This window comes from Maylandia zebra, linkage group LG5, assembly GCF_041146795.1.
Source record: "Maylandia zebra isolate NMK-2024a linkage group LG5, Mzebra_GT3a, whole genome shotgun sequence".
In the NCBI taxonomy this organism is placed as follows: domain Eukaryota; kingdom Metazoa; phylum Chordata; class Actinopteri; order Cichliformes; family Cichlidae; genus Maylandia; species Maylandia zebra.
The window spans coordinates 27516225-27539576 of NC_135171.1; the positions used below are offsets into that span (position 1 = coordinate 27516225).

Here is a 23352-nt window from a genome sequence, read left to right on the forward strand (position 1 = left end):
TATAGTTTTGTTATTTCAGTAGGTGTTACAGTAGGTGATTCAGCCAACTAGTCCAATGCCTAATTAACGCCTCAAAGAGACGTTTAACATTTGACCATAAATATGTGAACTCACGCCAGCAGTTAACAGCTTAGAACAGACACGCAGACATTACATAAATGTAACGTCGGTGTCAGCATGATTTTGGTCGTTTCAGGTGTCATATAGTATTTCTAATTTACATTTTCTGGTGTGCCGAGAGTCGTTTTGGCCTAGCGTGAACAATTACTGCACAAACTGCGATACTGCAAACAGTAACAAATGGACGGACCTCTCAGAGCTCACTTCAAGTGCAACTCGCCACTGGGTGTCCCCTGCTGCGCGCTAAAGACTCCCATACTGTGTGCGCGCATGCACCCGTGCATTTCTTTCGCAGTGCTCCCAGTATCTACCTGCTTCTGCTACAGATTACTTTTAGAGAAACCGCGAAATGGATGGTCGGAAGAAAAGAAAAGGACAGAGGCAGAGAATTAAAAATGACAGAAATCCCTCAGCGTCAGACGCACCTAAATACCGCAAAATAAGCCCCAGTCAGGGATCAGGTTAGTCAAAAACACTCGCTATAACACAAAAAGAATATGTAGATTGGCATTCTAGCTCGTAGTGTAGTGAATATGGTTGTTGTTGTTGTTGTTGTTGTTTTTACTTTGATAATTTTGTTTATTGTTTGAATATAGTGATAGTTATCTGGACACTCGCTTTTCAAAATGGGTATACAGCTATTTTTATGCCTCCCGTGGTGCGTTGTGTTTTTAAATGTAGTTTTCCCAACCATATACACGCTTTCCTCATGTACAAAAAAGGCACATAAACGCAACACACTTTGGAGTTCCATAAATATCTAGACGTGCGTGAATCTCGGAGTAAGTGTGCTGCATGCAATATCTTACGCCAAATACGAGGAAGTGCCAAAGCTTGTAAAACTTGTTTGATATTCTGAGCTAGTTGGAGGAATTTATTAAATACATGCAGCTTGATACAGCAGCAGGATCAATAGTGTCAGAGGATTGTGCTGACGTTTGACTACCAAACCGGGGAAACAGGTGTCGCTTCATCAATTAATTAAGTAGTTTCTCCGGACAAAATATGATATATTACAATATTTAAGCGATTCCCCCCTTTTTTGTAATCCACGCAGACAAAACATTCAACCTAATGTGCCATAGTGGGAAAAACAGTTACTCTCTCTGTCATGTATTATTCAATAAATGACGTGAGCTGCACTCCCAACGCCGACTTTTACTGACTTAATTATCCCTCAGAATGTTAGTTATAGTGCACTGATTTGTTTGGTACAGTTGCTTTAGCTCACTATAGTGCATGTATTTATACTTAGGCATTCTTTAGCCAAAGGGATACGCAGTAACAGTAGGCTAATGTGTGTTAATTGGCTGAAACGGTTTTGTCGTCTTAGCGCAGTGTTTGAACTCTAGCACTGGGGAACAGGACTGTAGGCTACAGTATGGATTATTACAATTTTGTCTCTTTCTTCCTGCAGAGAAATGAAAAAGCTAATCTTGTTTCTCCTTCAGATGTTATAACTGACTGTTTTGGCCGTGCTACACTCAGAAAAATAAAGGTGCCAACTGGAACCAAAAGTGGTTCTTTAGACTGATGCCATAGAAGAACCTTTTTTGGTGCCACAAAGAACCTTTCAAACAATGGTTCTTTGAAGAACCATTTCTTTCAGTGGTTCATTGAAGAACCATTAAAGGTGCCCCAAAGAACCATCAAGAAATGGTTCTTTGGGGCACCTTTAATGGTTTTTCAAAGAACCTTTTTAAAAATGGTCCTTTAAAGAACCATTTTTAAAAAGGTCCTTCAAATGGTTCTTTAAAAGAACCATTTTAAAGAACCTTTTTTGAGTGGTTCTTTAAAAAACCATTTTAAATCTTTCAAAATAAAATGCATCATAAATTGAATTTGAGTAGGGTAAAATAAATACGAGCACAGCATAGACATATGTTAATGGTTTATTGTCATTTTGTAGTTACCAAAAGACAAAAAGGCATTTTAACCCTCAGCACAACATCACTACTAATACATGTCACATATTAGTGTTTTAAACAGTAATAATTAATAAATATATTGGCTATACTATAAATAAATATATATATATAAATACTATATCTACAGATAACACAACAAATAATACATGTATTGTTTAATTAATAAAACATCAGAAAGTGATAAAACACATTAGAAATAGCAATAGCTTCATAACAGACCAATAAATCAACACATTTTCATCAGCAGATATTTGCATGTTCAGTAAAAACATTTCAACAACAAGTTTATGATTAAAATGATCAATGAACTTCAGCCTTACGCTATGTAATGTACTTTTCATGTTGTACTCATGGTCCTTTGTTAGTCCAGTTTAGGACAATGTCTCTGACGTATGTTTCATATCAAATATATGTCATATCAAAACAAGCCCACACCTGCAGTTGTTTCAGTTTTTCACTGGTGTTTCCTGTCAGCTGGTCAACCTCACTCAGGCGGACATCCATATCAGCCAACCAAATGACAAGTTCCTCCCTTTGTGCTTCAAATCCCTCCCACTCTGAGACAAGGAGCTGAAAGAGAGAGAAAAGAGTCAATTATAAAGAAGAGAGAAAAGTGAAACCCTCCTCAGAAGGTCTGACTCGCATACCTGCAGTTGACCTGTGATGGACTCCAGTTTGGCGTTCACGTCATCCCTCGTCGATGCCAACAGCCGAGTCTGTAGGGTGCCCTGGAAGAGCTGAGTTAATGTTCGACTCCTCCTGGTCAGGCTCTCCAGCTGGATGACCCGAGGTCTCCCCTCTCGCCGCTGCCTCTGAACACAGAAACACAAATTGCATCTGAAGCAGGAGGTGCAGATTTTTTTTGCTATTCTTTTCTAAATCCAGGCTAGATCACGTGGAGGTATTTGGAAAATTGTTTTGGCCAGTGGACGACTGTTGTCTTGCAGAAAGTCAAATCAATCAAACAAATGCTATACACAATCAATTCACAAGAACACATTGTAAAAAATAAGTCCAGTTCTTGCCTGATTTCAAGTGAAATCTGCATCAAAACAGGGTAAAATGAGTGTTTGCAGCAAATGTGAGCACAAAGCCTCACTTTGTACAAGCCTGCTATTACAGTTCTCCTCTATGCAGACGACTTTCCTGTTTTCAAGGCACAACTTGGATCTGCTGTACGAATCTTATGGATACAGTACACACTAAATGAAATAATAGTGTGCATGACTCCAGATTCTGATCCCTCATCCTAATATGGTCCCAACATAGCAACAGCAATAATGCAAATGTTGAGGCTTCAAAATACAAAGTCCATAAACCAATGGCTGACATGGGTTTTATCATAAGGGTGATAAATATACAGATTTCAGTCTGTCTTAGAGATTTGATGTTCATTTACCTGCAGATGCACTATACGTACCTGCTCCATGGTTTTTCACAACATTTTGCATATCACTATTTAATACAGGAAGTACGTGAACTAAAACATGTCATCGTTCTTTGTGAGAGGACCATATTAATGAAACAAACCTCAATGACATCATAGGGATCCCTAAAGATGCTCCTGCTGCTTCTCTTCCTCCTCATCCAAAGCTTCCTTCTCCTTGTCCTCAACTTCCATCCAATTGTAATTCAATCTAATTGTGTTTCTGCCCCTCCTCTTCCTCATTTTGTTGGAGCTGTGAACACAGTTAATGTGAATCTGGATTAATTTGTGCAAACAAGAAAAATCTACAGCTTTTTGGTCAGAGGTGCTCTTGTGATTTAAGCCGGGTAGAGTAGATTTATGTGTTGATGCTACCTGCTTCAGCTCTGGCTGCTGAGTGATATTTACACCCTGGCTGGATTACAAACTTTAACCATGTGCTGAACTTTGGCCCAGCGTTGATACCTCTTGTTAGTATAACGACCTCTTCTTAGCTTGTATGTATGATGTATGATGGTGGATAAATGAAATATACAAAAAAATTTAACTATATTACAAAAGAACATCTATCTTGGAAACATCAAATGACCGGAGCATAACTTGTCAACTAGTCCGAAACTAAGTTATGCAGGAACAGTCAAAGACACACCTTCTCATGTCACATTTTTATTCATTTCTATATAATTCGATTAGACAATGAAGAGTTATCTAATCTAATTATTCATTCAAAACTCTTATGCATAGCTGTATTTTATACAGCTCATACAGAATTCAAAGTACAGGTTCATGTGAGTATTTAATGTACGGCTCAGATCTACAGAATTTCAGAGTTTCTAGAGCAGACACAGAGCTCACAACAGGCTTCAGGCGCCATTTTAGTGACTTTAACAATATATTAAATTTTAATTTCGGTCTAGCTGACATTAGGTTATGTACGCAGCACGCAATTGAACCACATATTTTAGAAGCCAAAGGTTCAAATTAGCTGGGAGCACCTTCACTTAATTATAACAGTGGTTTTGTTAGGAAAACAGTTTCTGTATACCGGATACTAAATTGCGCTGACCTCAACGGCTAACGTATCTAGCTAATCGCTACTGTTAGCACAACATTAACAGCAAGCTACAATGACGAGTAACAAAAACAAAACAGTAATAAGGTTTTAATGGAAATGTTTTACCTTTTCTAACAGTCCCAGAATCCACAGCTTCAAAGTCCAGCAGGTACTGAAGACTGTTATCCGTTTCGCTGTCACCGTCCGTGAGTTTTTTTCCCCGAAAGGTCAAGGCCCGCCGCTCGCACACTCTGTCTGCGCATGCGCATCCCAACGACTGACCCCCTCCGTCCGCTCCCGGGAGGTTATAGTATGACGTGTCCTGACGTCACTCTCTCTCTCCCCGTCATTTATTTGGCTCGAAACACATATTAACAAATTCAAATTCAAATTCAAATTTTATTTGTCACGTACACAGTCATACACAGTACGATATGTAGTGAAATGCTTGGACAACTGCTCGTGACCTAAAGAAAACAAAAAAGGAAAGGCTATGAATAAGATAGGAAATAAATATGAAAAATTAAAAAGGGTCAATTTAACTAGGAAGGAATAAAATATAAATTAAGGTTAAAAATGAAATAACTGTACAACACAAATTAGAATGAAGGGTACATTTAACTGGGAAGAATAAGATAAAGATAAATATATAAATTAAAGTTGAAAATAAAATAACTGTACAACAAAATACACAATACACAATATAGAACTATATAAGAATGTATGAAGAAATCTAAATATAAATAAATATATACACAATAACAGCAGCTGTACAAGTATTAACCGGAAATGAAGAATATAGTGACCAGTGTTGTGCAAAACCAAAGTCCAGAAAGTCCAGTGTGTGTGTAAGAACCATATGTGTGGGTCAGTACTGTGTGGTGGTGTGATTGAGAGACCGTATCGCCTGCGGGAAGAAGCTCCTCCTCAGTCTCTCTGTGTTGGTCTTCAGGGAGCGGAATCGCTTTCCTGACCTCAACAGAGAGAACAGTCTGTTGTTGGGATGGCTGAGGTCCTTCACGATCTTCCTGGCCTTGGTCCAGCACCGCCTGCTGTAGATTGAGTGCAGGTCAGGGAGCTCGGAGCGGATGGTGCGCTCAGCTGACCGCACAACCCTCTGTAGAGCTCGTCTGTCCTGCATGGTGCTGTTCCCGAACCAGGTTAAGATGTTTCCCGCCAGGATGCTCTCTATGGTGCACGAGTAAAAGTTCCTGAGCACCTTGGAGGGCAGTTGGAAGTCTCTCAAGCGTCTGAGGTGGTAGAGACGCTGTCGGGCCTTTTTCACCACGGTGTTGATGTGACAGGACCATGACAGGTCCTGCGTGACGTGAACTCCGAGGTATTTGAAGCTGTCCACTCTCTCCACTGGGCACTCGTTGATGACGGGGGTCTGGTAGTTCCTCTCCTGCTTAGTGCTGAAGTCCACTATCAGCTCCTTTGTCTTACTGACGTTTAGAAGGAGGTTGTTCCTCTGGCACCAGTTCTCCAGATTCCTAATCTCCTTCAGGTAGGCCGTCTCGTTGTTATCAGAGATCAGGCCCACCACGACGGTGTCGTCAGCAAACTTGATGATGGTGGTGGAGCTGGTAGTGGCCACACAGTCATATGTGTACAAAGAGTACAGCAGGGGGCTCAGAACACACCCCTGGGGGGCTCCAGTGCTGAGAGTGGTGGAGGCTGAGACATGTCCGCCCATCCTTACTGCCTGTGGTCTGCCAGTTAGGAAGTTGGAGATCCACTGACACATAGATGAGCTGAGTCCCAGATGCTCCAGCTTGGTGGTGAGTGTGGAGGGAATTATGGTATTAAATGCAGAGCTGTAGTCTATGAAGAGCATATTAACAAATTCAGAATCAGAATCAGAATCAGAATACTTTATTGATCCCTGGGGGAAATTATTTTTTGTTACAGTGCTCCATTTTAAACCAACATTAAGACAAGACAGACAATACACTAACTAAGAATAGTACAATATATACATATATATACATACATACATACATACATAAGTCACTCATAAATAAATAGTTGGAAAAGAAACATGTGTAGTTGTAGCAGTAACCAGTGTGTTAAGTGGATGCGTTGTACAGGGAGATGGCCACAGGCAGGAATGATTTCCTGTGTCGTTCAGTGGTGCTTTTCGGTAATCTCAGTCTCTCACTGAACGTGCTCCTGTGACTGACCAGCATGTCATGGAGTGGGTGGGAGGTGTTATCCAACATTGTCTTTATCTTGGACAGCATCCGCCTCTCCGACACCACCTTGAGGGAGTCCAGCTCCATCCCCACAACATTGCTGGCCTTACGGATTAGTTTATTAAGTCTGTTGGTTTGCTCAGTGATGAACAACTACTCAGATCATTTACCTAAGCTGTGCTTTGTCAAAACGAAGTGTGTGTTCATTACACTGACATTCTGTTCTGCAATTGTTATTTACTTGTATCTTATAATTTGACTTTACATACTGCTGGGTGGTTTGTAAAGTTTACAATAACTAGTATTATCATTATGCTGTATTTTCAAAAATATATAATAATCTCAAAAGTAATGCCTTGGAGTAGAAAATAGTAATGCTTTATTAAAATTTAAAACTAAAGTACACTTGAATGTGTGTATTGTGTCTACTGTTTGTTAACTCACCATATTCATAATGTGTTTGTGGGGTTAGGGGTGTGTGTGTGTGTGTGTGTGTGGGGGGGGGGGGGTTAGGGTCTTTAGGCTTTGGCCCCCACCCCTGCCACCAGTATATTTTTAAGCAAATATTTCTAACTTTTATTTGAATATTCAGTTTCCTACCATCTTCTCTTAAAGGGTAATTGCCAGGTAACCCGCCCTCCCCCTTCGCACACACATGCACACAAAGAAAACACACAGTATAATTCACAGCCTCATTATAGTGAATAAATATTTATGCCATTTACACCATCAAACTTAGATTGCTAAGGATGAAGAACCTTTTGTTCTTTAAAGAACCATTTGTAATAGCTGAAGAACCATCCACAAAATAAAAAGGTTCTTTGACGTATGATGGTTCTTTAAAGAACCATGAAGCCATCTGAAGAACCATTTAAGAACCATAATTTTTCTGAGTGTAGGGTTGAGTGGGGTTAGTTGGGTTTGTTATGGGACTAATCAATGTTAATGTAATTACTTTTCTGTTTATATAATACGGCTTACATAGCTAATTACTAACATATGATAATTAGCCAATGTTTTTACTGTAAAACCGAAACATGTATTTGCATATTTGAATCATATTTTTATCGGTACTGGTATATTTCCAGGTAAAATAAAAACAGCAGAAGTCATTCTCATTTATGCAAGTAATAATAATAATAATAATAATAATAATTATTATTATTATTATTATTATTATTATTATTATTATTATTATTATTCATTTATGCAAGTGATTAGAAGCATTTTTTCCATCAAAGAAAAATGTGTCTTTTGTTTTTGAAAAGTTATGATAATTTCATTGAAAAATGCGATTTATTGAATAGCCACCTCAATGGGTGTCATTTAAATTGTAGAAAACACGTTACAAAAATTGCAAATGACAACAAGGAGTACATTTTGGGGGTGTTTATTGATCTTAAAAATGCATGTGAAATGGCAGATCACAGATTACTAATGAAAAGATAGACTGATGCTAGCTCACTCATGACTGAGCACATCTGTATAAAACTCGTCATGTACAGATAAGAAATGTTGACTCTGGTTTAAGGTTACTTGTCAGGTTCCACAACCTTCAGTGCTGGGCTCTAAACTGGAAATTTTATAAATAAATGACACATGTAATGTGTCTAAATTGTTGTTTGTCAGTTACACTAAATATGGGTAAAGTTTGGAACAGCTTCAAAATAAAGTGGAAAGGGAGCTAATATTTTTGAAAGAAACAGTTGAAATTAATAAATTATCACTAAAGCAAAACAACCTTTATAATGTGGCAAAATAATTTTTTCTTTTTTCTTTAAAAAACTAAATGATATTGAAATAGAGTGTGTATGGATTTTCTTTTAATGTGAAGATCATTATACATCATTATACATCATTATTAATTCCCTGTAGGGAAAGTACTCTCTTTATTTAACCCATTCACTCAGTGAAGTAGTGGGCAGCCACCAATCCAGCACCCAGGGAGTAGTGTGTAGGGATGGTACCTTGCTCAGGGTAGCTGTTTGGTGGACCCCCGACCTTCCAATCATGGAGCTACCTACTAAGCTATCTCTTCTATATCTCTTTTTACTACCTATTCATTTATTCATTTATCATTTTTCTTGGTGTTTGCTTTGATAAAATCTAGTCAATAAAGGGATTTCATTTAGAATGTGTTCTGTATAAAACATAGGCTGAAGCTAAAGCTTCAGCTCACATCTTTTTGGCCAAAATGTGTTTACATTGAATCAAATTCCCTGTTGTCAATTAAATAATCATTGGTTGTTGTTTTTGAAAAAGGGTTAATAATTATAGACCAGAACACAAGTCAGTCTATGCCGTTGTGTCACATATGCTTTAACGTATTTTATCATGTAGACCTTTGACTACAGGGTCAGTACAGTTGGAAAGGCGTTGTCTTTCTTGGTGAATTTAAGCAGCTAAAGGCTGAATTAGCTCACATGCTTTACATCTACTGGTCACACATAGGTGACGCATGACAGAGACATAATTTCCATAGTTATGCTTAAACCACCACAGTACATTTTTAATAACAGAATCAATATGTGATTGAATTACATACTTTCACCTTGTTCTTTTTACACAGCCATTTCTAGAGGCTCAAAAGTCATTTAGAAAATTGACCGACAAGACTTTTCAAGGCCATGTGACTCCTGTTCCCTTGACATGACATATTTGCTTTATCACAAATCAATCATTAGGCTTAAAAAATAAATCTGTCACATGGGTAAACAAAACTTTAGAATAAGCTAGCTACATGCAGTGGCAGAATTATTTTTATGTTTAAAAAACGAAAAACAACATCAGCCAAGTCTGGAATACTCTGGAAGAGGAAGGCATCTCATCAACGTTTACAAACAGGAGATGCCTTCATTGAAATCCAGAGGGTTTTGTATCATGATGCAAACCTCTGGTACACTCAAGAACAAGAAGGCCAGACGAGACTTTGTTAGAAAAACATCTAGAAAACATCTGAAGGAACTTGGCAAAAACAAACACCTGGAAGAGAAAGTCAAGAAAACAAACGCAGCACATAGTGATGTTGAAGGATTTTCATCCAATTATTAAAAGTAACCGAACAAATTCCTCCACTAGTGGAGGACTTTAAATATTGTCAGAGACACTTTGCCACTTTTTGCATTTCCCAAAGGCAAATTGGTCCAGGATGAAAGGACATCTTAAAATCGATTCTAAAAATTCCATGTAATGAAAACTGAGACACTAAAATATATTGTTAAGAAAAAAGTTATCAGGGCCATTCTTGCCTGCCAAGTAGACCCTCTCTGGGCCTGCCTCATGTATTAGGGGTCTGTGCCTTAGTGGACTGGGAAACATCCAAAGGCAATTTGGTTCCTGATTTCCAATAGGTGGAATAATCCGGAGAGAGGGGAGCCTGGTCTTTGGCTTCAGCCAGACTCACCTTAGAATGCAACACAATCTCCTGCAGAGGAGGTGGATTATATACTGTACGGAGATTTTGGATAAGAGGATTTCTTTTACCTGTGTCTTTGGGTTGAGGGAACAGCATCTGATTGTTGTGGTTTGCTTTTTGAGTCTTCACATTCTTCAAATCCTTATGTGTTGTCTCCAAAATGGAGACCTTTTTGCAGCCACAGTACAAAGACATTAAATTTTTAGGGGTTAATTGGTGATTCTAATTAACCCAACGCCTAAATGAAGACCAGCTTTTTACCACTGCAAGGTGAAAAATATTAGATTGTTATATCTTGGAGCTCAATTTACATTTTGCCTTTAGCCCTCACCAGTTCTGTTCATATCTAGGTTTAGTGGGTGCATCTTTGCTTTTTGAAGATGAAGAGGTCCTGTTCACATCATGAAGGGTTAAGCTTCAGCTTGCAGAGGGGTCTTTAGTTTCTGGTTGGAATAGAGCAGTGTCTTAATCAAGAAAATGTTGTTTTGGAGTGTAGGGTGTTTCCAGCATTGAAGTAGCTCCTTGACGCTCTTGTTAAAACTCTGCAAAAAGGAAGAAAATGAACCACACAACATATCTAACATGTATTGAACTTTATTAACACATTATTAACATTTTTGATTGAATTTATTTAGGCTAAATGTTTGAAAATTTATTCATATATTTTCTAAGATAAACTAATAAAAATATATTTATTTGCATTCAAATTCTATTCTACAGGAGAATAAACTTTTATTATAATAATAAACAATCAAAGCATAAAAACTGGTGTACTATGTTTCTACATTCCAAGTAAGTTGACAAGCTGCCTACATTATATACTTATAGAACATAAAGTAAATACATTTTTCTATACTTGTCCTTTTTTACTTTTATTATTCCATCACCAATGTGGTACAGAAAATATATAATTCTGACATGAGCTGTTGTGTATAAGGAGTACTTTTACTTTTGATTACTCTTACTTGATACGTTAAAAGTAGGCAAGTCCTGCTGCTGTAGAGAGAGTAAATGTTCACCACTACATGAACTTAAACAAATCCCATATATCCTCATTAGGAATTTTGTATTAAAAAATCTTAATTGTGCATTTTTTAAATTTCCAGATAATTTGAGAAAATTTAAAAGGCTGGACACTGATGAAATTTTTTTCCCCAAATCCCAATTCATCCCAAGAATGAATTTAACAAACAAAATTAATAAATAAAAAAACAAAACTATACTAGTTACATGAATGCTAATAGCTCTAAACAAAACATGTACAATTAAAATTGGTATGGCAAAGACAAAAAGCTCAGAGCTTTTCATTTTAAATCCATAATTTTCAAGTTAGTTTGGTCAGTTCTGGTTTAATTAATAACACAGTAGATATGCATTTGGCAAATACCCTATAATAACTACATAACCACATTGAGATAGTTAAGTTCTCACTCATTAAAATAAATAGAATTTATCACCAAACATGCTTCACATATGAAACCACATCCTAATAATATCATTTTCTCTACTGCTGAAAACAAAACATTCATTTCCCTTAACATAAAATGCCACAGATCTAAACTGAGTAGAATATTCATGATTTAAACTGTTCCCTTGACTACAAGGGTAGCCAAACTTTCACAGTCACTGTAGTGGACTAAGCAAAGATTTCAAATCTTAAAATTTCCAGTTAATACTTAAGTCGAGTGGGAATTTACAATAACAGTGCAGATGAAATTGTGCTTTGATTGAAAGCAGCGTCTCACTTTATTGCAACAATATTGTTACAGCTCGAATACTAATTTGTAATTTCATGTTCTACTTTGCCCTGAACAGACTACTTCTCATTGTAGCTCTGTCTTTCTGACAGGCTCATCAGGTCTGCTTTTATGACTGCTGTACTCTCCATGCTGCTGAGCCTGTGGCTTGGTGCTGCGTGGGAGCCTGTGGCTTGGAGGGAGGCTTATACTACTATACTCTAATACTTGATATTGTGACGCAAACAGGTACTTTGTCTTCTGTACTTCTCCTATAGAGTAAGTGTTCTTGTCAGAGCCCAATCATTTATTCAACAGAGATTCTGTAAAATGACCTCAAGAAAGACACTCATCCTGAGAATATGGCTGAGCTGAAGCAGCTCATTAAGGATAAAAGGCTCAAATTTCTGCACATCACTGGCCGTATTCACCAAATCTCACAGTATAAAGAGATGTTCCTCGTAATTAAACTTTAAGGAAATTCTTAAAATGGTAAAGTGTTTTGATAATTTCTGCCTTAAAGGTAAGATTAAATACAGATTAAAACTAAACTTATCCACAAAGTATCTTAAATAAGCTTCTGAGGTGAAAAACAGGAGTAGAAATGGAGACTTTTAAGAGGCTAAGAGTTTCTTAAGCAGAAGAGAAAGAAATGGTGCTAAGACAAACAGGGAGTTTGTGTTGAATGTCAGCGATTAAGCAAATTTTACAGATTAAATTGAGTAAGGATAAAGTTTGCGCTCAATCTCATTAGAGATGTGCTTACAGCTTCTGTCCAACAGAATAAAGAGCAACAGTGCATCAGTTCATCAGCGATGACTTGTGTCTGTCGCATCCATCTGGAAGCACAGTCATCACACAGACAGTTACAGTGCTTTTAAAAGTCATATTGCTATATATTTATATCTTATATCTTATATATTCATGCGTAAAAGATTCTTGTTAGCTTAAGTGTATTGTGTTTTTATTATCATTCATGCTCGATTCACAAAGGTTTTTTGCTTATTATATTTGCATTAAATATGATCTAACTTTCTGCAGCCTTTAACTGCACTTTGTTCTTTACTCCTTATTTGCACTTAACGTTTTAATGTTGCATTAAACTTAAAATTGTTCCAGGTAGATAGTTTCTGTAAACTACCTAAATCTTGTTGTTCATAGTTACAAATTTAAACCACACGAACCTTTAACATTACTCAGTACAATAGGATCTGTAATCCGTAGTGAAAGTGAAGCTTTTTCATTGTGTACAGACTGTAGTGAGCCATATCTTTGAGCAACCAGTATTAATTTATAAATGATAGACATTATTACGGTATAAGAGATACAAATTATATGAAGGAACCAAAAAAGTTTAGATATTTACATTTTATGTCTTCAGTTGCAGTTTACCTTAGTGTGTGGCCATGAAATCCTGGAAACCATCATCTCCACTCCATCCACAGCTAAGTTGACCGGGATGTAGTTGAGAAAGTCCAGATCAGATTTTGACAAACATAAAGAAATCTACAAAGGTCTACCAAACGAAACTGTGGGTGTTCAAAGGACTTCAGCCTCCTCGTCTGGTTGGAAATGAGGGTGTAGATGTATTTTACTGGACACCTCTAGGAATTAACAAACATTTAATGTAATTACAGTTCCTTATTTTATAAATGGTGATGACCCCAACTTAGCGAAATTAGATTTCAGGTTGGGTGAGGTTAAGAGAAATTTGTTAATGATCTTAACAGTAAATCGTGTTTTAAGTCTTTCTCTTAATTTGTTACCTGAGGTCAGGTAATGAGGCTACCACCTGAGACACCTTGAGGTGTGTCAGAGTTGAAAGGTATTATCTGCAGGCATTAAGCTACTTACCACAGTCAAACCCTGGTAGAATATTATATTAAAAAAGAATAAAATGGAAATGCTTAGTGTATGTAATAATACTAATATATACATCTGCAATGTATAGATATGTTTAAGCATCCAAAGGGCAGTTAATACACAGAGGTCGATCAAAAATTATAGCATATTGAATATTCACACCAGTCAGCAAAAGCCAAAATTAAATTAGCAATAAATGATATTGAAAATATAAAAGAAAGTAAATTTATTTATTATCATATCAAATCACATTTAACTGGGAGTAAACAGAGCATCACAAGCAAGTTGATCTGAATTAATCACAGGTAACAGAGAAATGACGTGGTTTCTCCATCATGTAGCCCAATCATAATCTATCCTTTCTATCTGTCAAATAAACAGAAGGATAACTGATATTAGCTGTTCTTTGCCACTGATAGTGTTGCAGTAGCTTAAAGAAGACAACAAATTGGCTAAGTCTTTACCGGACATTTTCTTTCCGACCTGTGACAGTAAGCTTTTACCACACCACAGCTACCACAGGTGAGATACTGAGGTTAATCCAATCAGGATAATGACACCCAAAGTTCCTCCATATGGAGACAGACTGTGAGGGTAAAAAAAGCTTGACTGTAGGTCTTGTCTGAATTAATAAACACATAAAATTTTTAATGTAGGGTAGTTAAGCACTGTAGGAAAGAAAGCACCCACAGTGAATTGGATTAGAAGAAGGCAACACATACATTTCAACACATACATAGCTCACATTAAAAGACACAGACTGTGTAAAGCACACTATCACTAAACATTATCTGCTGTAGTTAATATATTTAACACTCTAAAATCAGTACACGTTATTGTTTTTATATACACAGACATTTCTCATATTTCAGGTATGATTTGTGTGTTTTCTCATGATTAACTTCTCTTCAGACTTTAAAAGCTGAGGGAACGTAATTCCCTTTCTTGAGTAAGGATTAAGAGAATTCCTCCGGACTTGGAAAGGGGAGCAAATTAGTTTGGACCCTGTCCTGTCTATCCGGTGTTAAGATTAATTAGTGACCTCTTAGCTTCTGCACTACCTCACAACCCGCTAATCCCATTTTGGCTGTTTGACAGGGTTAGTGGAGAGGTATAAAAATCACAGGGTGTAACTTGAAACATCGTCACCATCCACACAAGTAGACTTTTTACACAGACACAACTAAACAGCTGACTAGCAAAGATGGCTTGGGATGGAGGAATTGAGCCCAATGGCACTGAAGGCAAGAACTTCTACATTCCCATGTCCAACAGGACTGGGATTGTTAGAAGTCCTTTTGAGTACACTCAGTATTATATGGTAGACCCGATAATTTACAAAGTTCTAGCTTTCTACATGTTCTTCCTGATCTGCACTGGGACTCCCATCAACGGCCTGACATTGTTTGTAACTGCTCAGAACAAGAAGCTCCGGCAACCTCTCAACTATATCTTGGTCAACCTGGCTGTGGCTGGACTCATCATGTGCTGCTTTGGATTCACCATCACCATCACATCAGCTCTTAATGGCTACTTCATTCTTGGACCCACCTTCTGTGCTATTGAGGGATTCATGGCCACACTTGGAGGTAATAAAGAAAGCAGATCTTTTCAGGATCCTTTCTATTTCATTGGCAGATATACAATATTTATTGAATTTTATTGTTTTATTTATATTTTGATATTGCTAGGGATGATGCAATGATCGGGGACCATTCTTAATTTCGTTGTTCTCATGACAATGACAATAAAGTTTCTGATGATCTGATGATCTGATGATCTGAATATCAATGAATAACTCACCTTTTCTGTCTACAGGTGAAGTTGCTCTCTGGTCACTTGTTGTCCTGGCTGTTGAGAGATACATTGTGGTCTGCAAACCCATGGGAAGCTTCAAGTTCTCTGGAGCTCATGCTGGTGCTGGAGTTTTCTTCACATGGGTCATGGCAATGGCTTGTGCTGCACCTCCACTCTTTGGCTGGTCCAGGTAAATTCTATTTCTTTTCATTTCATCATAATGATTTTAAACAGTCAGAATACTGCACAAAGGAGATTAACAAGATGAATAAGTAGTTAGTTGTAAAGGTCTTGAAATATTATGAATGTTGAATAAAAGCTGGATAAAAGCTAATTTTATTGAAGAAATACATGAGATTTTTAAAAAATAATCTCACACAGGTACATTCCTGAGGGAATGCAGTGTTCCTGTGGTCCTGACTACTACACACTGGCTCCAGGTTTCAACAATGAGTCATATGTCATCTACATGTTTGTTGTTCACTTCTTCGTTCCTGTCTTCGTCATTTTCTTCACTTATGGAAGCCTTGTGATGACAGTCAAAGCTGTAAGTGAAGCTAAAGTTCTTAAATTATTTATAATAGATCAGTTAATCTAACCAAGCTAGCCATTGCTACTGTGGAATTTATTGCACCTTGCTATTATTGATTACATTTAAATGAAAAACTTAACAGGCAGCAGCACAGCAGCAGGACTCAGCTTCTACCCAGAAAGCTGAGAAGGAAGTGACCCGTATGTGTGTCTTGATGGTCATGGGCTTCCTGGTAGCTTGGACACCGTATGCTAGCTTCGCCGGTTGGATTTTCATGAACAAGGGAGCTTCTTTCACTGCCCTCACTGCAGCCCTCCCTGCTTTCTTTGCAAAGAGCTCCGCTTTGTACAACCCTGTTATCTACGTGCTAATGAACAAACAGGTTGGTGTTACGTATTCTCATAGTTTTCTTCTCTGTTTTTCAGTCTTTTGCTGTTTACTGAGTTTCTGAATTGGCTGTCTTTCAGTTCCGTAACTGCATGCTATCCACCATTGGAATGGGCGGCATGGTGGAGGATGAGACCTCAGTTTCAACAAGCAAGACAGAGGTGTCCTCTGTGTCTTAATCCTGATGGCATCTTCAGATCTATGGACATTGATGATTGCTTCCAGATTTTAGAACATCCCATTAGAATCATTTTGCCAAATGGATTTAACAAATGGAGTCTGGACCAAAAACACTAAGGAATTCTATGTTATCTGTGAACTAACAGAAAGGCAAATGCATTTTCTGTTGGGATGATGTTGTACAGCAATTGTGTGTCTGTGTGCATGTGAGCGCATTTGAGAGAGTGAATATGAGTGAACTTGTAAATGAAAAACACCTCAAACTGTAAACCTGCTGAAATGTGACACTTGTACCTGATGAATGTACAATCACATGTTGATTGTTTTCATGCAATTACTTGGGGGAGCATATATTTCACTGGTCTACCAGTGGTGTTATTTTTATGCATTATATGAAAAGGAAAAAAAAAATATAGGACTGAGTAAATATAATAAATGCATGCATAAAAAGAAACATACTGGTGTGGTTGCTTAACTTTTACATGCTGGTTTGATTATCTGCTGCTTAAAACCAAAGCAGAACATCACACATTTAAGGGACATTTTCGATTAAATTCCAAACTTTTTTTTCTTGAGCAAAATATAAGATTTAGCTAATGCAAATTATGGCTAGCTGAAGTAGTAGCCCGGCTATTTCCAAAAAATATACCAAGGTGGAACATCCAAGTCACAGATGCACATTTGAGAATAGCTGTCATCACACTATAGTTACACTGATAGTAATCCTTTGTAAAGCTTCTGCTGAAACAAGAACAGAATGTGTCATTTGGAACTGCTGCAGAAACACTAGGTCATGTAAATCCAAATCCAGTTTATTTATATAGCACGTTTAAAAACAAAAAGTTTGCCCAAAGTGCTGTAGAGAAACACAGGGTAAAACACAAGATACAACCACTGACACTCACATAAAACATAATAAAACACATAAAAACCATATCAACTCAAGCCAGTCTGAACGCTATCGAAAAAAGGTGTGTTTTCAAAAGCATTTTAAAAACAGGAAACGAAGATGCCTGTCTAATATTTAAAGGCAGCGTATTCCAAAGTTTTGGGGCCATAACTGAAAAGGCTCGTTCTCCTCTACGTTTAAGCCTTGATTTTGGGACAACCAACAGCAGCTGGTCAGCTGATCTGAGGGTCCATGAAGGAATATAAGGCTGAAGTAACTCGGAAAGGTATGGGGGAGCAAGACCATTAAGGCATTTAATTACAGCAGCTGCTTTATACTCAGTGTTTAGTTCTCAAAATCTTTGCCAATGCACGTTTGAAACACATGAAAAGCTTTAGGTTCAGTAGAAGTCATGTTGCAGCTTAGGTAATATACAATTGTAACAAGATTGAAGGTCAGTATTTGTTATGGCCACATTTATTCTTCAGCACAGTCTGAACTCTCATAGGCAAACTTTCTTCTTTTTTCTTTAAGAAGGCTTCAGGAATAATTCTGCAGTCTTCTTGAAGGGCATTCAGAGCTCTTCTTTAGATGTTGGCTGCCTTTTGTTCTGTTCTCTGTCAGGATGATTTTTCGTTTTTTATTCAGGTATGCTTTTACTGCACTGGCAGTGTATGTGGAATCATTCCCGTGCTAAAATTAAGCTGTTCACAGGTGCTTACTACCTGTTATTGCTGCTGGCGCGGTCTCTGCGCGCAGAAAATCTGCGTTGCGCACAAAAAAAAATCTAACCTGAATTGAAATGAAAATTAATACTTTAACAATCCTGTTTTGCAGTGTTAGTCAGTGAGGCGTGGCTGATGTGGAGTGAAGTCACGTTAATGACAACGTGCACAATCATTGGAGATGTGAGCAGGGAAGACGGAACAATTGAAATTAGAGGGAACATTGCTGAGGGAGTGCAACACTCCGACAACTAGAAGTTGATGATCTATTATCATGACCCATCTATTTCTTGCTTTTCTGTTGTCTTCCTTATCACATTAACAGTTATAAGTGAAACTTAAATTCACTTTGAGTTCTAACTAATCCTCAAACAAGAAGATTTACATTATAGCTGCTTTTTAATTAAATCTTTGGTAAACTGTTGCAAATGTTGATCATAGGATCTGGTCTCAGACACTTTACTTTGCAGCCCAGTAACAGGATTACAGCCAGAAGACTGTTAGGGAAGTGAGATGTGTGTGCGTCATGATGTGCGTCTAGTACTTTGGATACCATATGCCACTTTCACTGCATTGAATCTCCCTTCGGTGCCATCATCACCTTTAGAGGTTAACAGTGCACAGTCCTGTTATCTGTGTGCTGATGAACAAGCAGGTTGGTTTATGTATTATTTGTCTTTCTTTTTCTTTCTGAGCCGATTGTTTTTTATTTGGGTAAGTGCATGTTGGTGGTCGACAAGGTGATGGGTAAGACTTCACTTTCTGCCCACAAAACAGAAACTCCTCTGTCTTTTAAAACACATTTTTCTATATCGGGACATTTTGCTTTTTAATTGTCTGTTTGATGTAGAATATATTTTGATGCGCACTAGTCAACATGTTGAGTCCGAACCACTTGATTTGGACAACTTGATTCACAAACACTCGTGTTTGTGAATTTAAAATTGCGTATCAGTGTATGTGTGCTTACTTTAATTCCCCCTGCTATTTAAGGTAGTGATATACGCTTGATGTAGCACCATAGCACCATCTACATTTCATCTTTTCATTTTCATCTTTTATCTTTATCTTTTTTAATGCTGCAATTTTTTAATGAAGCAAATGGCATATAATTTAAATATTGCATTCATCAGGCTTAAAATTGGCTAATAGCAGCTGACAGAAAAGCTTGCTTTTTTCCCCATGAAGAATTCCTGCCATGCTGTTCAGGGCTTACAATTATTTTAGTGTTCCTACTAAAGATTTAACCTGGCCAAGCACATATCTCTCCTTACTGACAGTAGAGGGCAACATCTCCCACAAGAGGCATCTTTAGATCATGTAATTACAGTTACTCAATCAAGACGGTGCTGACACAAAAGGGTGTGGTAAAGCTAGATCAGGTTAATCCACTTAATAAAGAAAAGAAGCGAGTCAAGCCCACCAGGGCTGCACACCTTAGCTTTTTGGTAGAACACCAAGCGCTATGAGTTGAATGAACTATACTGGTTCTTTTAAAATAGATAAATGCCATAGGAATGTGTAAGTTGGTAAGATCTATCTGAAATATAAGCATAATGTGACAGCATAAGGGTAGGAGTAAACAATACAATAAAATACCCAAGTTCACGCACATGTGAACAAGAACCTGAGATATTTTAAGTCCTCCACATTGGGCAGCAACTCATGACTGAGAGCTATGGACTCGGACTTGGAGGTAAAAATTCTTATCCCACTACTTTACACATGACCGCAATGAATTATGTCAAACGTTGTGGTTATAAGCCTGTGTATAGAGATGCTGACGCAAGTTTTAGCTTAAAAGCTTTTTAGCAATGTACTTTTGTATGTGGCAATATCATCGACTTACTACAACCCTGTAACAGTAGCCTCTTTGGTCATAAAGAGGCTACTTAATGCCCTGTACACAATATAATAAGGTATTATATAATACCCTGTACTTACAAATTAAGGTTATTTTCAAAGATTACTGAACAAAATAGATTAACAAACCATTGCAACGTTGACTGATAATTTGATGTGATAACAATGATGTGTATACTAATTGGTGGCCAGCTAATGAAATGAAAGAAGATCTCTATTCATTTATCTGTCTGATTTTCTGGGTGGCTGCTGGTCTCTTCTTTACATCACTTCCATATTCCCACGCTGTCAAACTCAACGCTGTCGTCATCACTCTGGCCCAATCATTTTGTTGCCCTGCTCCTGCGAACCAATCAGTTTTTGTCCCATGTGCTATAAATCTCACTGCTCTTCTGTCATTCTGCCTGCAGGATTCCCATTCGTGCAGTAAGGCTCCTCCCAACATCAACCTCATCCTTCATCAAGTCTCCATCTGCTGCATTTCTGCCAGCATGTTTCAAGGCTTTGGGAGTCCTGCCCTACTTCTGTCAGTGTTGTACTCGCTCTGCTATGTAGCTACATTGTTGTCTAATCACAAAATAATGCATTTATTAAAACTCTGATCTACATTAAATGATGTTTAGTTCTTTCAAATGTTCTCTCTTAATGAGTTGCATCAAGAAGGGCAAAGCTGCCAAATCAAACATCCACCCACTGCGGTGACCACTTGTAAGTAGGTGCTTTTATTAGTAGTATTATAAATTTTGAGGGGCAGTCCTGTTAGTAAAAGAGGTAAATTTATTACTCTGAGAACACTAGCAACTGTTAAAGCTCTGAGTTAATAAATCAACATTGGAATAAAGTTCATGTTGATCATGCTAACCTCAATTAACCTAAATTTAAATTTTATATGAATTATATGAAATAATAATAATAATAATAATAATAATAATAATAATAATAATAATAATAATAATAATAATAATAATAATTGTATGAAAATAATACAGGAGATAAATTGAAAAATAAAAGATTTAAAAAGACTCACCAAAGGTAGTTAAAAGAAAAACAAAAAATACAGTAAAATGTTAATTGACAGAATAAACAATAAACAGACTTATAACAGTACAATAAATAGATTCAAGACCTTTAATGTTGTTGTGCAAGCATAAAAAAAATCCTAGCCTCACACGGTGCATAGCATTAAATATGAAGCAAACATCTACACATATAAAAAGTATAAAATTGAAAAACTCTAACAAACGACAAAACTGATTTAAGTGATATATCCCTTTAAAAGCAGAGAAACAACTTTCAAAGTGTTTTGACAGAACACTTAAGGGATAGAATAAAAGGTTAAAAAGGTTAAATATTACAAAAAAATAAAGCAAATTAATTAAAGAACAAAAGGCTGCAATTAGGAAAACAAATAAAGAGAGATAACCAAAAAATAAGAAATCAAATGTAACAGAATCACTCATAAAGGGAAATCACTTATTCTGCTGGCCTTATCTCCTCAGCCGACCGATTTCAAAGCTGATGACACTAAAGGCAAGCCAACAGTGATCATCAGATTTAAGCATTAAAACAGCCAGAAGGGCCCCCAAGCAGGCATATATGGGGTCTATGTACCTAGATGCAGATGACATTTTAGTGATCAGTAAAGTCTATAATCTAATTCTAAGATGTAAAAGAAGCCAGGATAAGGGTGATGTGATTTTATCTTTTTTCTATAAAGTGAAAACAAGTCTCACACAAACAGTTTGGCCATTGTCCTACTACGCCTATATCAACATGTACTGTAGTGTGTCTCAGCAATTATTATTTATTTTATTATCATTTCATTTCTTTATCATTTTAATTACAGAATATGATAAAAAGCAAAAAATAATAAAATAAGTAAATCAGGGATTTCCTAACTCCAACAGTAAAGAGCAATCATTATTCCTGTTTATTGCAGAATCAGTCATCTAAGCAGAGAAGCCCAGATCTCCCTCTTGCTGCTTCCTGCAGCTCTTCCAGGGAGACACCGGGATGAAGACAGCCAGCAGAGGCAATCACTACATCACATTCTGCATCCACCCCAGAGCTTCCTAACAGGGATATCTGCCCAAGACATGTCACCCTTGTGGCTCACAGGTTATTTTTACAAATTACATTTTCACCATAACCGTTTGCTTTAATGTTAGTTCCTCTTCGTATGCACTGAATAGCAATACATCATTCTCATTCTCGTATTCCTATTCGCACGAGTCTCCTCATGGTTATCTTGTGTGGTTACTCTTCCTGTATATTACATTCATAAAAAGAAGTCTGTGATTGGTTTGCATGTATGCACTATTGTGACAAACATCAGTAACTATATCAGTAACATTTGTGTTTCCACAAAGTTCAGGGATTAAATCTTTAGGCTGAATTAAACAGTTGCAAAATCTGTTTATTAGATGTGTTGGTTTCAGTGCTGTACATAAATGAGAATATTAATCTGTCTGTAACTTGAATACAGTGATTAAAATGCTTGTTGAGAATCCTGTAGTCATTTTAATTTATTAAATATTTATGTTTTATGTATATTTTATTAAATAACTGTGAGGGTAATGAGGAAGCTAAGGGCCTCACTTTACTTAATGTGACACATTAATTAGCTCACCCTTTAAAACCTGAAGGATGAAAAAATTACCAGAAAATTCACATTTTTTGAAAATGCAGTGTTTATTGAACCATTTGACAAATTTGTTTAAAAAATAATTACATTTTAATGTCTTTTAATTTATATCATATTTGCTATATCAGGCATTTTTTAAATCGCTTTTAAATGTTTGTGCAATTTATTTAGATTTTGTGTGATGAATGAGTCAATGGGTTTAACTCATTCACTGCCAATGGCTGGCAGTGAATGAGTTAATAATCGGATTGTCATTCCCAAGCCTAGCTAAATAAGGAGGGGTTGCATCATAAAGGGCAGGTCGAAGCCCAGGTTAAAAATGACTGCCCCCTCTGCTGTCGGCAGAAGACAGAAGAGGAGGATATAGATGGGAAATGGTGTGAATGGGCATTGTGAACTGGGAAGGGTTCTCAAGACTGAATGACTGATAGCTGTTACAGGCTAACACCTCTGTTCAATAATGGCTGGATGTAGATGGTCTCCTTTACTCTCTCAAATCTCAGAATACTAATACTAATCACTTACATGATTATAGGGTCGGTAAGCAAGTCTGAGGGCCATCTCCTAGTGGACAACCCCAGCAGGGGCTAAATAGCTG

General features: G+C 37.2%; 1 protein-coding gene and 1 long non-coding RNA gene across 3 annotated transcripts; both read left to right on the plus strand.

Moving 5' to 3' along the window:
• The first annotated feature begins 260 nt into the window (after positions 1-260).
• Positions 261-22584, plus strand: LOC143418644 (uncharacterized). 2 transcript variants are annotated; one of them, XR_013098665.1, is made up of 3 exons: positions 261-581; positions 20521-20636; positions 22050-22584. It is a non-coding gene; the product is annotated as an uncharacterized LOC143418644 (long non-coding RNA). The 2 variants fall into 2 exon arrangements; XR_013098664.1 differs by lacking the exon at positions 261-581 and adding an exon at positions 17818-18902.
• On the plus strand, positions 14871-17087 carry LOC101482689 (green-sensitive opsin). Its single transcript, XM_004548750.5, has 5 exons — positions 14871-15326; positions 15556-15724; positions 15916-16081; positions 16209-16448; positions 16534-17087. Exons 1-5 carry the CDS (start codon positions 14942-14944, stop codon positions 16630-16632), a joined length of 1059 nt encoding a protein of 352 aa, XP_004548807.3. The 5' UTR covers positions 14871-14941; the 3' UTR covers positions 16633-17087.
• Positions 22585-23352: the final 768 nt, after the last annotated feature.

What these genes read in the sequence shown, in the direction of transcription:
- LOC101482689 (XM_004548750.5), top strand. Translation starts at nt 14,942, where the DNA reads ATGGCTTGGGATGGAGGAATTGAGCCCAATGGCACTGAAGGCAAGAAC. An exon ending in ATTCATGGCCACACTTGGAG is followed by an intron (nt 15,327 to 15,555) that starts GTAATAAAGAAA and finishes TTCTGTCTACAG; the next exon opens with GTGAAGTTGCTCTCTGGTCA. An exon ending in ACGTGCTAATGAACAAACAG is followed by an intron (nt 16,449 to 16,533) that starts GTTGGTGTTACG and finishes GCTGTCTTTCAG; the next exon opens with TTCCGTAACTGCATGCTATC.